The sequence below is a fragment of the Pan troglodytes genome, chromosome 1 (assembly GCF_028858775.2).
Source record: "Pan troglodytes isolate AG18354 chromosome 1, NHGRI_mPanTro3-v2.0_pri, whole genome shotgun sequence".
NCBI lineage: Eukaryota > Metazoa > Chordata > Mammalia > Primates > Hominidae > Pan > Pan troglodytes.
The window spans coordinates 29,052,893-29,068,577 of record NC_072398.2 but is presented as its reverse complement, the minus strand read 5'-3'; the positions used below and the strand labels follow the sequence as shown (position 1 = coordinate 29,068,577).

Genomic DNA, 15,685 nt, shown 5'->3' with positions numbered 1-15,685 from the left:
CTCGGCCTCCCAAAGTGCTGGGATTACAGGCATGAGCCACCACGCCTGGCCTAGATCTTAATTTTAAAAATAAAACTCTAAGCTTAAAACCTAAAACCTGCCAGGTGCGGTGGCTCACACCTGTAATCCCAGCACTTTGGGAGGCCCAGGTGAGTGGATCACCTGAGGTCAGGAGTTCAAGACCAGCCTGACCAACATGGTGAAACCCCATCTCTCCTAAAAATACAAAAATTAGCTGGGCGTGGTGGCAGGTGCCTGTAATCCCAGCTACTTGGGAGGTGAGGCAGGAGAACAGCTTGAACCTGGGAGGCAGAGGTTGCAGTGAGCCGAGATGGTGCCACTGCACTCTAGCCTGGGCAATGAGCAAGACTGTCTAATAAAAAAAACAAAACCTAAAACTCTGGCTCTGAGCTTGTTCATTCCTACATTTATATGGCCAATTTTATTTTAATTTGTTGCTAATTGTTCTCATCTTAGATATGGAGAAATATTGTACTGTGTTTCAAAACCCACCTTTAGAAGGTGAGGCTATGAAATGTGAAAGCAGTTCACAGATTAGGGGAGAGTGAATGGGGAGGGCATGGGATGGTGGTGGTGGCAGAGCAAGAGCTACACAGTTGTACTCGTTATCGTTTTTCTACCCCAATAAAGCTGGGGGTTCAGTATAGTCATTTTGGTAACACTGGTTTAATATGTTATTCTCATCTGGGAGACATTAGAAGTGTGGGGCTGGTGGAGTATGTGGGGGGTGGTATTTGAAGGAGATGAATTTTATTCTCCTGTCTTAACAATCAACGATGTATGATAACCATGAGCACAAATATAGCTTTAGGGGTAAACATAACACATGATAGTAGCTTTCCACACAACATACAAAATATCAAATATTTACAACTAACATCATATCCTTGTCCCACTACTGTCAAATATGAATACAAAAGAGATATCAACCTTCGGTATATTCCTTGGTTCCATCCAGAGGATCAACCCAGACCACGAGCTAAAATTAAAAAGAGAGAAGGAAAATATCTAAATCAAGCACACAAAATTCTAAAAATAGATTTAAATAGATTAAAATTACTCTTTTTTTCCTGTTTGAAATTGTATTATGGATGGCTTAAATTAATGTCATCTGTTTTGAGATAGTACAAAAAGCTTATTCTTTTGTAATCATGGAAAAAGTCCATTTGAATAAGAAAAAAGTCTGATTTAAGAATTTTCAGGCCAGGCATGGTGGCTCACACCTGTAATCCCGCACTTTGAGAGGCCGAGGCGGGTGGATCACCTGAAGTCAGGAGTTCGAGACCAGCCCGGCCAAAGTGGTGAAACCCCATCTCTACTAAAAATACAAAAATTAGCTGGGCGTGGTGGTGGGTGGCTGTAATCCCAGCTACTCAGTAGGCTGAGGCAGGAGAATCACTTGAACTCAGGAGGCGGAGGTAGCAGTGAGCAGAGATCGTGCCATTGCACTCCAGCCTGGACGACAAGAGCAAAACTCCATCTCAAAAAAAAAAAAAAAAATACAAAAAAATGATTTTCAACATGAAATGCTTAACTGATAAAAGTTTGTTGTCATTTGAACACTAAGCACAATGAATATACTGATCTCTAGATCATGGTACAGGAAAAACTTGTAAAGTGGCAAAAAAATGTTTTGAACAAGCACAGTTGCTACTCATTTTTATATATAAGTGCTGATTTTAAAAAAACAAGTCTGATTATCTTAAGGACACAGTCCATACAATCCAAAGAAAAATGAATAATAAAACTGGCAGCAGATTTAAAAGGAAAATTCCTTCTGTTTAGGACATTTAATATGATTCAGGATATGCTGCCTTTAACCACTACAATGATAACATTATGTGAATTTCTGAGTGAGGGCATGTTTCTGATGGAGGACACCATGTCTCACTTTCTTTTCTTTTTTTCTTTTTTCTTTTTTTCTTTTTTTGAGACAGAGTCTCACTCTGTCACCCAGGCTGGAGTGCAGTGGCGGGATCTCGGCTCACTGCAACCTCTGCCTCCCAGGTTCATGCCATTCTCCTGCCTCAGCCTCCCAAGTAGCTGGGACTACAGGCGCCTGCCACCACACCCAGCTAATTTTTTGTATTTTTAGTAGAGATAGGGTTTCACTGTGTTAGCCAGGATGGTCTCGATCTCCTGACCTCGTGATCCGCCTGCCTCGGCCTCCTAAAGTGCTGAGATTACAGGCGTGAGCCACCACGCCCAGCCCCACCATGTCTCATTTTCTTTGTTTCCTCCATACCACAGAGCAAAGTGTCTTATTCATAGTAAGTCTCCAATGAATATGCCTTAAATAATTAAAAATTGGAAAACTAAAGACATTATGGTGGCTATCTGAAGTCACAGACTTAACTTAAGCAACCATAAAAAGCAAGCAGGATGACATTTATGGTCTTCTAAAAATATAAGGTAGCAACCTGTTTCATAGCCTTCTATCCCCAATTACCAATGAATGTCTTACTATCAAATCTACTAAATATCTACTAAATAACAAATTAGATTTTCTTCCTAAAAGTATTTATGTATGTATTTAATGAGACAGGGTCTCACTCTGCTGTCCAGGCTGTAAGGTACGTGTAAAACTGCACAAGGTAGGAACAAAGTAGGACAACTTACACTTCCCAATTGCAAAACTTAATGCAAAGCAAGAAAGTGTGGTACTGGCATAAGGATAGACATATAGACCAATAGAATATAACTGAGAGTCCATAATGAAACCCATACATCTATTTCTTTTCTTTTTTCTTCTTTTTTTTTTTTTTTTTTGAGACTAAGTTTTGCTCTTGTCTCCCAGACTGGAGTGCAATGGCGCAATCTCGGCTCACTGCAACCTCCGCCTCCCAGGTTCAAGCAATTCTCCTGCCTCAGCCTCCTGAGTAACTGGGATTATAGGCATGTGCCACCACGCCCAGCTAATTTTGTATTTTTAGTAGAGACGGGGATTCTCCATGTTGGTCAGGCTGGTCTTGAACTCTCGACCTCAGGTGATCTGCCCGCCTCGGCCTCCCAAAGTGCTGGGATTATAGGCGTGAGCCACCATGACCAGTATGAAACCTATACATCTATGGCCTGCTGATTTTTCACAAGTGTGCCAGGGCCATTCAACTGGGGAAAAAATAATCTCTTTAAGAGATGGTGCTGGGGCCAGGTAAGGTGGCTCAAGCCTGTAATCCCAGCACTTTGGGAGGCTGAGGTAGGCGGATCACAAGGTCAAGAGATCAAGACCATTCTGGCCAACATGGTGAAACCCCATCTCTACTAAAAATACAAAAAAATTAGCTGGGCATGGTGGTGCGCGCCTGTAGTCCTAGCTACTTGGGAGGCTGAGGCAGCAGAATCACTTGAACCCAGGTGGTGGAGGTTGTGGTGAGCCAAGATCGCGGCCCTGTACTCCAGCCTGGTGACAGAGCGAGACTCCGTCTCAGAAAAAAAAAAAAAGAGATGGTGCTGGTTGCAGCCTCAACCTCCATGGGCTCAGGTGATCCTCCCATCTCAACCTCCTAAGTAGCTGAGACTATAAGTGTGCACCACCATACCTGGCTAATTTTTGTATTTTTTGTTGAGACAGAGTTTCACTATGTTGCCGAGTCTGGTCTCGAACTCCTAGACTCAAGGAATCCAACCACCTCGGCCTCCCAGAGTGCTGGGATTACAGGTGTGAGCCACCATGCCTGGCCCTAAAAGTATTTTAAATAACGGTTTTAGAGTGCAAAGGAAACCCATAGGATGAGAAACTGAACTCTAAATCCATATGGTTGCCTGATACTTCCATGTTGGCTCTGAAAGATATCAAGTTTCTGGTTGCCCCTATTTTATAACTACCGATTTTTCATCTTACAGGCAAATATTATTTCCTTTACTATGGCAAAAAGCCCAGGTTAATAGAGAGTTGAGTATAAATATGGGTCATACATCTTCTTCTTTAATAGCACTGTACTGCGATGGGCATGGTTGCTTCAGTATTTCTTCCCACTGACTGTCTTCAATCAGCTCTTGATCCACTTCCTCAGAAGGCAGATCCTAAAGCAGAGATAACCCTAATGGTTACTGAAGCCGTTTAGTGTTTACAGAGTATGCTTTGTCTCATTAACAGAAGAAATGCAGCATCACAGTTTTCACTAGTTCTTCTGGTTTACCATTTATATTTAGAGCTTTTAAAGCAAACCTTAAAAATTTGCAAAAACAACTATATGTCGCTCATCAAAATTGACTAAATGGTTCCAATGTCATTATACTGAAGAGAGTTTAAAAAGAAAAGAATTTTTAAGTATTATACACTCATTTAAACAAGTGTCTCTGACAGCAGATAGTTCCCTTGTATTACATGAGATGTCAATTCCCTCACTTTCTTTTTTTTTTTTTTTGAGACAGAGTCTTGCTCTGTTGCCCAGGCTGGAGTGCAGGGGCACCATCTCAGCTCACTGCAACCTCCCCATCCTTGGGTCAAGCAGTTCTCCTTCCTCAGCCTCCTGAGTAGCTGGGATTACAGGCATTCACCACCACGCCTGGCTAATTTTTGTATTTTTAGTAGAGACAGGGTTCAGTTTCACCATGCTGGTCAGGCTGGTCTTGAACTCCTGACCTCGTGATTCGCCCGCCTCAGCCTCCCAAAGTGCTGGTATTACAGGCGTGAGCCACCGCGCCCGGCCTAATTCCCTCACTTTCAAAGTGTTACAGTCTTTGGATAAGTATGCAAATAAGCCTAATTTTAAAAACAAACAACAACAAAACCCATTTTATTCCAAAGTTCTAGATCTCTGCCCATCTTACAGTTTGCATGCTGGGTATAACAGTAACCATATCTTCTATGGTCAATAATTAAGACATCTGGCTTAGAAATAGACCAAAATGTCTTAAAATCAGATATTTCCCCCAAGTCCAAGGAATACAATAATTATTTTTGTGTTTAAAACAATAAATATAATGCTTAAAATCATAATAGTGGTATATAAATCATTAAAGTGTCAGTTATAAATCCATTTGGTAAACAGGGATTTTAAAAAAATGTCTCTGACGACGCTTACCTCTTCCCCTATAATTGTGAGTTTGGGGAATTTCCGGGCCAATGAAGAACATATGCTCATCTGTGCCAATCGGTCAGCTTTGGTCTGCAGGTCTGTTGCACAGGTCTATAATAAAGAATGCAAATTTTAGCAGAGCTAATGAAAAATAAGTTGTCCTCTGATTCCTTGTGCATGAGTGCCTGCATAATTTAGATTACACTGTCAGTTTTTAGAGTCATAGAACTTAACACCAAATGAGTTAACTGGTTTCTTGCCTTGGTTTTTCTCAAAGGATTAATAGTGGGTAAAGTTTGGAAAAGAGCTTTTAAATAATCCAGAACATTTTCTTCCCTAGTTTAGAAATTCCTTATCTCTAGACATCAACCTTTTGCTTAAATAGGTTAAGAGATAGGAAATGTATAACTTTTCAAGGCAAAGTTAATAGTTATTAGAAAAGTGTTCCTCGGATCTTTCTATAACTTCCACACTAATCCTAATCATAATAATTCAACAGGTCCTCAAGTTGATTCACAGGTACAGAGTAAGAAATCCTATTTGTTTTTTTTTTTGAGACAGAGTCTTGCTCTGTCGCTGGGCTGGAGTACGGTGGCACGATCTTAGCTCACTGCAAACTCTGCCTCCTGGGTTCAAGCAATTCCCCTGCCTCAGCCTCCCGAGTAGCTGGGACTACAGGCACGCACCACCATGCCCGGCTAATTTTTTGTATCTTAGTAGAGACGGGGTTTCACCATGTTGGCCAGGATGGTCTTGATCTCCTGATCTTGTGATCCACCCGCTTTGACCTCCCAAAATGCTGAGATTACAGGCATGAGCCACCGTGCCCGGCCTAAGAAATCCTGTTTCTAAAAATCTAAAAAACACGAATATGAACTGCTGTAATATTTAACATATAGCTCACCTATGGCACCCTCACTCAATCAATATGTCAGATAATCATGCTAGTGAAAGAGAAAAGTTTTGCAAGTGACAACCACAACCTCCTTTGTTAGTTTGCTTTCAGAGCCTTATGATATGTTGCAATTTATATATGCCTGGTTAAGTACATTTACAGATTATATCATCTTAGTAGAACTTGTTTGTTTGTTTGTATGTTTTGAGACGGAGTCTCACTCTGTCGCCCAGGCTGGAGTGCAGTGGCGCGATCTCAGCTCACTGCAACCTTTGCCTCTCTGCTTCAAGCAAGTCTCCTGCCTCAGCCTCCTGAGTAGCTGGGACTGCAGGCGTCCCCCACCATGCCTGGCTAATTTTTGTATTTTTAGTAGAGATGGGGTTTCACCATATTGGCCAGGCTGGTCTCAAACTCCTGACCTTGTGATCCGCCCACCTCAGGCTCCCAAAGTGCTGGGATTACAGGTGTGAGCCAGTGCACCCGGCCTCATCTTAGTAGAATTTTAACAATACTTTGCAATGAGATAAGAAGTCATTATGAAAAGCAACTGTTTTATGCCTCACTGAGATTTGCTGTATATCTCAATGCAAAGTACTATTCTGCTAGAATGTAAGCTCCACAAAAGGATTTTATTCCCTAAAGAACTGTGTCTAGCACACAGTAGGTGCTCTATAAGTATCTTTTGAATGAACCTACTCAAAAGAATTGTTGAGTTTGAAGATTAGTTAAATATCAATCAAGTTTGTAGACCACTGCTGTAGAGAAAAAAAAGACACATTGAAAGCCATTCCACTATGTGAGGATATCAATTCTCTTTTCCTCTCTAAGATAAATATTTCCTATTCTATCAACATAGTTCCAGACCTCATCATTGGAACCTTGTGTGATAAACTGATTTTGCTGTTTTTTTAAAAATAAGGTATCAACGGAAGGATATAAAGTACTAGAAATGCCTGAGCACTACAGAAGACAATGAGAATGTTACCTTTTTTCCCGACTTAGCATTGCATCTCTGTTCCTTTTTAGCTACCTGGGTTTCAAAATTGTATGTCTAATATAACCTCAACATAAGATCAACTTAAAATAAGTGATGTTAAGGAAAAGGATCTGAAAGGAAATAATTCAAAATATTGGCAATGGTGGCATGATGGATGATTTTTGTTTACTTTTTGGCATTTTTCTCCATTTCCTACTTTTCATAATAGAAAAAACTTTATAAAAAATGAGATTAGGGGCTGGGCGCAGTGGCTCATGCCTGTAATCCGAGCACTTTGGGAGGCCAAGGCAGGTAGATCACAAGGTCAGGAGTTCGAGACCAGCCTGGCCAATATGGAGAAACCCTGCCTCTACTAAAAATACAAAATTAGCCCAGGCATGGTGGCTCATGCCTGTAATCCCAGCACTTTGGGAGGCTGAGGTGGGCGGATGCCGAGGTCAGGAGTTTGAGACCATCTGGCTAACATGGTGAAACCCTATCTCTACTAAAAATACAAAAAAATTAGCTGGGTGTGGTGGCGGGCGCCTGTAGTCCCAGCTACGCGGGAGGCTGAGGCAGGAAAACGGCATGAACCTGGGAGGCAGAGCTTGTAGTGAGCCAAGATCATGCCACTGTACTCCAGCCTGGGCGACAGAGCAAGACTCCATCTCAAAAAAAAAAAAAAAAAAGGCAAAAAAATACAAAATTAGCTGGGTGTGGTGGCACATGCCTGTAATCCCAGCTAGCCAGGAGGCTGAGGCAGGAGAATCGCTTGAACCCGGGAGGCAGAGGCTGCGGTGAGCTGAGATAACGCCATTGCACTCCAGCCTGGGCAACAAGAGTAAAACTCCTTCTTAAAAAAAAAAATAAATTAATAATAATAATAATAATAGTAGCCCTCTGAAAGCAGCAGTATTATTTCGTTGGTTATTACCAAGCATGTCTGTAGTCAACTAAAATCTCTTTTTCAAACAAATTTGAATCAGATTTATCTTACATAACTTGAACATGAATACAGCACTTTATATTATTCCTGTTATAATATCCTGTTGGATTTGGTCCACTTTTCTCAGAGGTTGCAACTATTTTGAATACTTATTCTGTGATCAAATGCATTAACTAGCCCGCTCAGCTTTCTCTTATTGACAAATTTGATAAGCATGTTTTCTATATCATCTTCCACTTCAGCTAACACATTCCATATTTTTTAAAACTGTATGTTATTTAATGATTAAAGAGAACAGTACAATGTCAGGAGCACAGTCCTGTGATCAGCCAACAGTGATCCTTTTCCAGGATGAAAATGACTTATGAATTTAAATTTGTGGATAATGTTATTCATCTAGTTATGAATGCACCTAATCATGGCTCAGGATGGGAGATGTCGTCTATATAACTAAAAATAACTTGAATATTTTCTTAAATAGAAAATGACAGACTATAACAAATGTTTTGCTTAAATCAAGATACCCTCTATTTCCTCTATGAGCAGGCCCATAAATCTATCAAAAAAGGAAATGAGATTTATTTCATTTGTTCTTATGAGCTTTTTTTTTTAATATTATTTATTTATTTATTTTAGAGACAGGGTTTTACTCTGTTGCCCAGGCTGGAGTACAGTGGTGGGATCACAGGTTACTGCAGCCTCAAACTCCTGGGCTCAAGCAATTATCCCACTTCAGCTTCCCAAGCTAGGACTACAAGCATGTCCCACCATGTCAGATGGGGTCTTGCTATGTTGCCCAGGCTGATTTTTACGTTAACTTTTTAAAAGCAATTACATTGAATGTTTTACATTCAACTTTTGAACGTGAGTTCAAAAAGTGAACTCATGTCAACTTTTTTCTAAGTTGTTTTTTACTCATATATCTAATTTTTTCTTATGGTAACAACCCTAGATAGATATATCACTCATAAGTGAGTGACTTAACTCACTCTATTTTAAATCGTTAAAGTGCTAATGATAAATCATATCCTATTAATGTTGTCACTTGGAAGAAATTACAATACACTTTTCCTTAAAGGCTATAATAAAGAAAGATTTAGGCTATAATAAAGAAAGATTATAATAATAATATAATAAATAATTATTATATATAAATAAAATATTATATAATTATTATATATAATAATTATAATTGTATATTAATAATTAATAATAATTTATAATATATTATATAATATAATTATATATAATTATATTATATTATATTATATATATGTATATAATAACACACACATATATATTATATATATATAAATATAATATATATAATATATATATATATTTTTGAGATGGAGTCTTGCTTTTGTTGCCCAGGCTGGAGTGCAATGGCGTGATCTCAGCTCACTGCAACCTCGGTCTCCCAGATTCAAGTAATTCTCCTGCCTCAGCCTCCTGAGTAGTTGTGAGTATAGGTGTGCACCACCATGCCCAGCTAATTTTTGTATTTTTAGTGGAGATGGGGTTTCATCATGTTGGTCAGGCTGGTCTTGAACTCCTGACCTCGTGATCCGCCCGCCTTGGCCTCCCAAAGTGCTGGGATTAAGGCGTGAGCCACGGCACCCGGTCAGAAGATTGTGCTTTAAACCGGAACACAAACATGGTGGTATTTCTTTTAAGAATTGACTATCACTATAAACTTTCTGATAATCTATTTAAGTTTGTAATTACTATACTGGGAAAAACACCCTTGCTTTGAGTTTCTATTCCATGAGGAAGAAAAAAATGTATCACTTTGATTATAACAAATATTTATGTAAATGCCAGATTTTACCAAACATGTTGAGTTCACTTAGGATTGCATGGCATTGCATGTAATAGATTACTCTAGGATTTGAAGCTTGGTTACGATGCCTTGGGGATAGATATGGTTCAGAAGACTCAGACATATAAATAAAGATCTTGGATGTAGAAAGTCTGGAGTCTTTTTTTTTTTTTTTTTTTTTTGAGGTGGAGTCTCGCCCTGTTGCCCAGGCTGGAGTGCAATGGCGCAATCTCGGCTCACTGCAACCTCTGCCTCCCGGGTTCAAGCGATTCTCCTGCCTCAGCCTCCCAAGTAGCTGGGATTACAGGCGCTTGCCACCACGCCTGGATAATTTTTTGTATCTTTAGTAGAGATGGGATTTCACCATGTTGGCCAGGCTGGTCTCAAACTCCTGACCTCATCATCCGCCTGCCTCGGTCTCCCAAAGTACTGGGATTACAGGCATGAGCCACCACGCCCGGCCTTGGAATCATTTTCAAAGCAGAGATGGAACCCTTTAGAACCAAGCGTCTTGCAGTCTCCCTAAGGGAGCCATCAATTATTTTAACTGACAAAGTCTGTCCACATTTTTACATCATTTAGCTAAACCTCAAGAACAAAAATCAAGTTGGTATGAAATGATATGAGAGTTTGAGTACCTTCTCCACAATACCCAGGTCTCCTTCAGCAATAACACGTCTGACTATCATTCCTGCCTTTTGAGCAATAGAATATGCAGAGGCTACCAACCGCATCAACACAGTGTTACTGGAAGCCATGGTACACTCTAAAAAGAGATCAAGAAAAATGTCTTGTTAGTTTCAAAGCCAACTACTGGTTTTATTTACTTAAATCCAACTCAACACATATTAATTGAGTGCTAACTTGGGATTGCTCCCATTAACTGAGTAAATTCTTTAATATATATTTACTAAAAGAGACTTGGAAAAAACTCAATTTGGGCATTAACTCTCTCAATAAATTCTGTATTTTTTATGTCTCTCTGCAGATGGGACATGTCAAAGCATAGGAGAAACTGGCCCAGGATGCTGAGCATGTGAAAAAGTTTGTGTATGAGGTCGTGGGTGATGTGTAAAGTATGTGGAAGGTGTTTGGAGGCTAAAAATATGAGATGTAAGATTTGTGTTTGAGGAGCTAATATTTTGGTGAGTTGTAGATAAAATAATGTAACCTAACGTCTATAACATAAAACTAGGCAGCGCCAAAAGAGGTATGAATAGTATAAGGGATGTAGGTGTGTAGGGTGTAATTAAAAAGGGAGGGTGTATTAGTCCATTTTCATACAGCTATAAAGAATGACCCAAGACTGGGTAATTTATTATTTCCAGTGGCAAGAACCGCAATTACTTCTGCACCAACCTAATATAAAGGAAAGAGGTTGAATTGACTCACAGTTCAGCATGGGTGGGGAGGCCTAAGGAAACTTAACAATCATGGCAGAAGACAAAGGGGGAAGCAAGACACCTTCTTCACAAGGTGGCAGGAAGAAGTGCCAAGCGAAGGGGGAGAGTCCCTTAAAAACCATTAGATCTCATGAGAACTTACTCACTATCACTGCCCCCATGATTCAGTTACCTCCACCTGGTCTCTCCCTTGACACATGGGGATTATGAGGATTACAATTTAAGATGAGATTTGGGTGGGGAAACAAAGCCTCACCACATCAGAGGGATTGCATATAACTACAATTATTTTCTGAAAATCAATGAATATTCTCTGCTATTATTTACCTCCATCTTCGTCAGTAGCCAGATAAAGAGAACAAGCAACCTAACAAATTATAATGAAGACCAGTCACTTGGAAAAGTAAGGAGTGTCAGAAGTCTCTAGCTCCAACGAAATAAACGGAAAAAACAGCCTTTAGAATCAAGTACATTGCCTTTTCTTTTTTTTGAGACGGAGTCTCGCTCTGTCGCCCAGGCTGGATTGCAGTGGTGCCATCTTGGCTCACTGCAACCTCTGCCTCCTGGGTTCAACCAGTTCTCTGCCTCAGCCTCCCAAGTAGCTGGGATTACAGGCGCCCACCACCATGCTCGACTAATTTTTATTTTTAGTGGACATGGGGTTGCATCATCTTGGCCAGGCTGGTCTTGAACTCCTGACCTCGTGATCCACCCCCTCGGCCTCCCAAGTGCTGGGATTACAGGCATGAGCCACTGTATCTGGCCTGTACATTCCTTTGAACATATGAATTCAGGCCGGGCACGGTGATTAACGCCTGTAATCCCAGGATTTTGGGAGGCCGAGGTGGGCAGCTCACCTGAGGTCAGGAGTTTGAGACCAGCCTGACCAGCATGGTGAAACCTCATCTCTACTAAAAATACAAAAATTAGCTGGGCATGGTGTTGCACACCTGTAATCCCAGCTACTCGGGAGGCTAAGGCAGGAGAATCGCTTGAACCTGGGACGCAGAGGCTGCAGTGAGCCGAGATCGCACCACTGCACTCTAGCCTGGGCGATAGAGCGAGAGTCCGTCTCAAAAAAAAAAAAAGAAAATATGAATTCAAATCCCGAAATTTTCGTGACTGTCCTGGATGTACCACCCACATTCCCTTCAGAACTGAAGAGCTTATTTCCCCACTTGCTGAGACAGCTGTCAAAAGATGGCTTTCAGCTGCCATCTTTCTTTGGGAGTATATCTGCTGAGAAGGATCACTTCACCTGAAACGTCACAATAGGGAGATTTAAAGGCCATTTCCTACCCCAAGTGGGCTACCACCCCAGCACTGAAGGGCCATCTAGCTTCCAGAATACCCTATGGGGTCAACTAAGGCCTTAGCTGAGACTGCATCACAGCCCAAGATACCTTCTCCTACTTTCTTCCCTTCCTCCCCTTCCCTTCCACAAATGATTCCGAAAGCACTCCCTAATAAACCTCTTCCACTTTATCTCTGTCTTAGAGTTTTATGGGGAATTAACCTGTGACAAAAACTTCCCACCTCTAAATCAAATCAACATTATTTCATCGCAATAAGGGAACACATGATTGTTCCAAGGACTATTTATATATTATATATATATATAGAGAGAGAGAGAGAGAGAGAGAGAGAGAGTGTGTATATATATAAAATATATATATGTATTTTATATGTATTTTATATTTTTTATATATATATATTTTTTGAGACAGAGTCTTGCTCTGTCGCCCAGGCTGGAGTGCAGTGGCGCAATCTCAGCTCACTGCAAACTCTGCCTCCTGGGTTCAAGAGATTCTCCTGCCTCAGCCTCCTGAGTAGCTGGGATTATAGGTGCCTGCTACCACACTCGGCTAATTTTTGTATTTTTAGTAGAGACGGGGTTTCACCATGTTGGCCAGGCTGGTTTCGAATTCCTGACCTCAAGTGATCCACCCACCTTGGCCTCCCAAAGTGCTGGGATTACATGCCTGAGCCACCACGCTCAGCCCTGGGACTATAGAGAACATTATAAACCTCCATTCAGCAATAGTCATTGTTCTACCATGACTTTCTGACTGAATATTTGATTTGATGTTTTAACCCCTTTAACATCTTTTTTCTTTTTTTTTTCTGAGACGTAGTCTCACTCTGTCACCCAGGCTGGAGTGCAGTGGCACAATCTTGGCTCGCTGCAACCTCTGTCTCCCAGGCTCAAGTGATTCTTGTGCCTCAGCCTCCCGAGTAGCTGAGATCACAGGCAACTGACACCACGCCCAGCTAATTTTTGTATTGTTAGTAGAGACGGGGATTCACCACGTTGGCCAGGCTGGTCTTGTACTCCTGACCTCAGAAGATCCACCTGCCCAGCCTCCTTTACATCTTGTTTCTATCATCCACATTCTATTGACAGGAATTATGAACCTAACTGGAACAATAAGTGAAGTGTTTGAAACTCTTCAAAAGGAAGATGGAATTGAAATTTATGGCTGGGCACAGTGGCTCACGCCTGTAATCCCAGCACTTTGGGAGGCCGAGGTGGGCGGATCACGAGGTCAGGAGTTCGAGACCAGCCAGACTAACATGGTGAAACCCCGTGTCTACTAAAAATACAAAAATTAGCCGGGCGTGGTGGCATGCACCTGTAATCCCAGCTACTCAGGAGGCTGAGGCAGGAGAATCACATGAACCCAGGAGGTGTAGATTGCAGTGGGCCAAGATCGTGCCAGTGCACTCCAGCCTGGGCAACAGAGCAAGACTCCATCTCAAAAAAAAAAAAAAAAAAGAAAGAAATTTATGTAAGGTAATGAATACCGTACTGTGACCAATAGCTGTCTGGAAATTAAGATGAAAATTAAACGGGTTTCTTTTTTTTTTTTTTTTGAGATGGAGTCTCGCTCTATTGCCCAGGCTGGCGCGATCTCGGCTCACTACAAACTCCGTCTCCCGGGTTCACACCATTATCCTGCTTCAGCCTCCCGAGTAGCTGGGACTACAGGCACCCGCCACTGCGCCCGGCTAATTTTTTGTATTTTTAGTACAGATGGGGTTTCACCATGTTAGCCAGGATGGTCTCGATCTAACCTCATGATCCACTCGCCTCGGCCTCGCAAAGTGCTGGGATTACAGGTGTAAGCCACCGCGCCCGGCCAATAAAACGGGTTTCTAAGTGCAGCTGACACTTGAACAACACGACCTCGAACTGCACCGGTCCACTTTGTGGATTTTTTCCAACCTAATGCAGATAGAAAAGGTATGTAAAATCTGTAGACAGGAAAGCCTGACTTTTTAAAATATATTTTTATTTTAGTTTCAAGAGAGTTTGTGATCTGTTAAAACTGAGTTTTCATCTATGAGTGTTTTGCAGGGCCAACTGTGGGACTTGAGTATGTGCAGATTTAAGTATTCTCAGGGTTTCCTGGAATCAACCTCCCTCATATACTGAGGGATAACTATATATAAAGTGTTTATTTTATGATATCATAAACAAGCTAGATTAATTTTCTTGGCATACTAGGAGTTACATGTGGAATAAACCAGTTACAATTACTACTAATTCAGGAGCACTTCAGATAGAAAACAGAGAAATAAGGCCGGGCGCAGTGGCTCACGCCTGTAATCCCAGCACTATGGGAGGCCGAGGTGGGTGGATCACGAGGTCAGGAGATCGAGACCATCCTGGCTAACACAGTGAAACCCAGTCTCTACTAAAAATACAAAAAATTAGTCGGGCGTGGTGGTGGGCACCTGTAGTCCCAGCTACTCGGGAGGCTGAGGCAGGAGAATGGCATGAACCCGGGAGGTGGAGGTTGCAGTGAGCTGAGATTGCGGCCACTACACTCCACCCTGGGCAACATAGCGAGGCTCTGTTTCAAAAGAAAAAAGAAAAAGAAAAAAAAAGGAAACAGAAATAATTTAGTAAACACTTTGTTGGTCTTATTTCTATTCCTTTATATCCATATCCAGACATATATCTGATTTATTCTGCACTGGAAATGTGGTCTTTGGGCAACTGATTTGTTCTACCCAGATGTCTTGACCATATTTTAATTATGTGTTCGTATGCTCCTTCAATTCCCATGTTATATAAGAATTCTTTTGTAATAGGAAGATCACCTTCCCTCACTGTATGGTGTTGTTATAACTTTTCGTAGATATCATTTACCTTTGAACCAGTTAAGCAACCATTTGACCCTTGTCAGGCTTCATAAATGACTCAACTACTTCCCCTTGTATTTGCCAAGTCCATGGTGTTTTCTTCCATGGAAAAACTTACAGGCATTGTCTGTCTACTAATTTCCTCACAAAATGATATTATATTTATTAACCACCAGTTAAAGCTAACATCAGCTTATAAAACATAAGAATGGGAAAAATAAGAAATAGAAGAAAATAAAAATGGGAAAAATAGTGTTGATGTAAAGCACACAATGATTTATAAAGAGATTTCACAAATCACTTTTAATTGGCAGATAGGGAAATATTTTTACCATTCTTCTTTGAAGTACTTCTCTGGTCCAAACTGAATTAGTAATGAAATAGTACTATGCCCTAGCCTTAATCGTTTTCTTACCTATTTTTTAAACAGATGAATACAATGTTGGTTCTTG

The 15,685-nt window shown here is 40.9% G+C and overlaps 1 protein-coding gene across 12 annotated transcripts in view; it reads right to left on the bottom strand.

The window, feature by feature from the left end:
- The window catches only part of BPNT1 (3'(2'), 5'-bisphosphate nucleotidase 1), a 31,514-nt gene that overhangs the window by 10,957 nt on the left and 4,872 nt on the right, over nt 1-15,685 (bottom strand). For 8 of the 12 annotated variants that reach the window (XM_003308750.5, XM_009441509.4, XM_016939036.3 and 5 more), the window contains exons 2-5: nt 10,320-10,447; nt 5,049-5,153; nt 3,937-4,044; nt 952-1,000 (exon numbers count right to left, since the gene is read on the bottom strand). In XM_003308750.5, coding sequence (XP_003308798.1) covers nt 952-1,000; nt 3,937-4,044; nt 5,049-5,153; nt 10,320-10,447 — 390 coding nt within the window. The remainder of the gene's footprint in view (nt 1-951; nt 1,001-3,936; nt 4,045-5,048; nt 5,154-10,319; nt 10,448-15,685) is intronic. The other 4 variants (XM_003949697.5, XM_009441510.5, XM_063791806.1 and 1 more) reach the window with 1 other exon arrangement.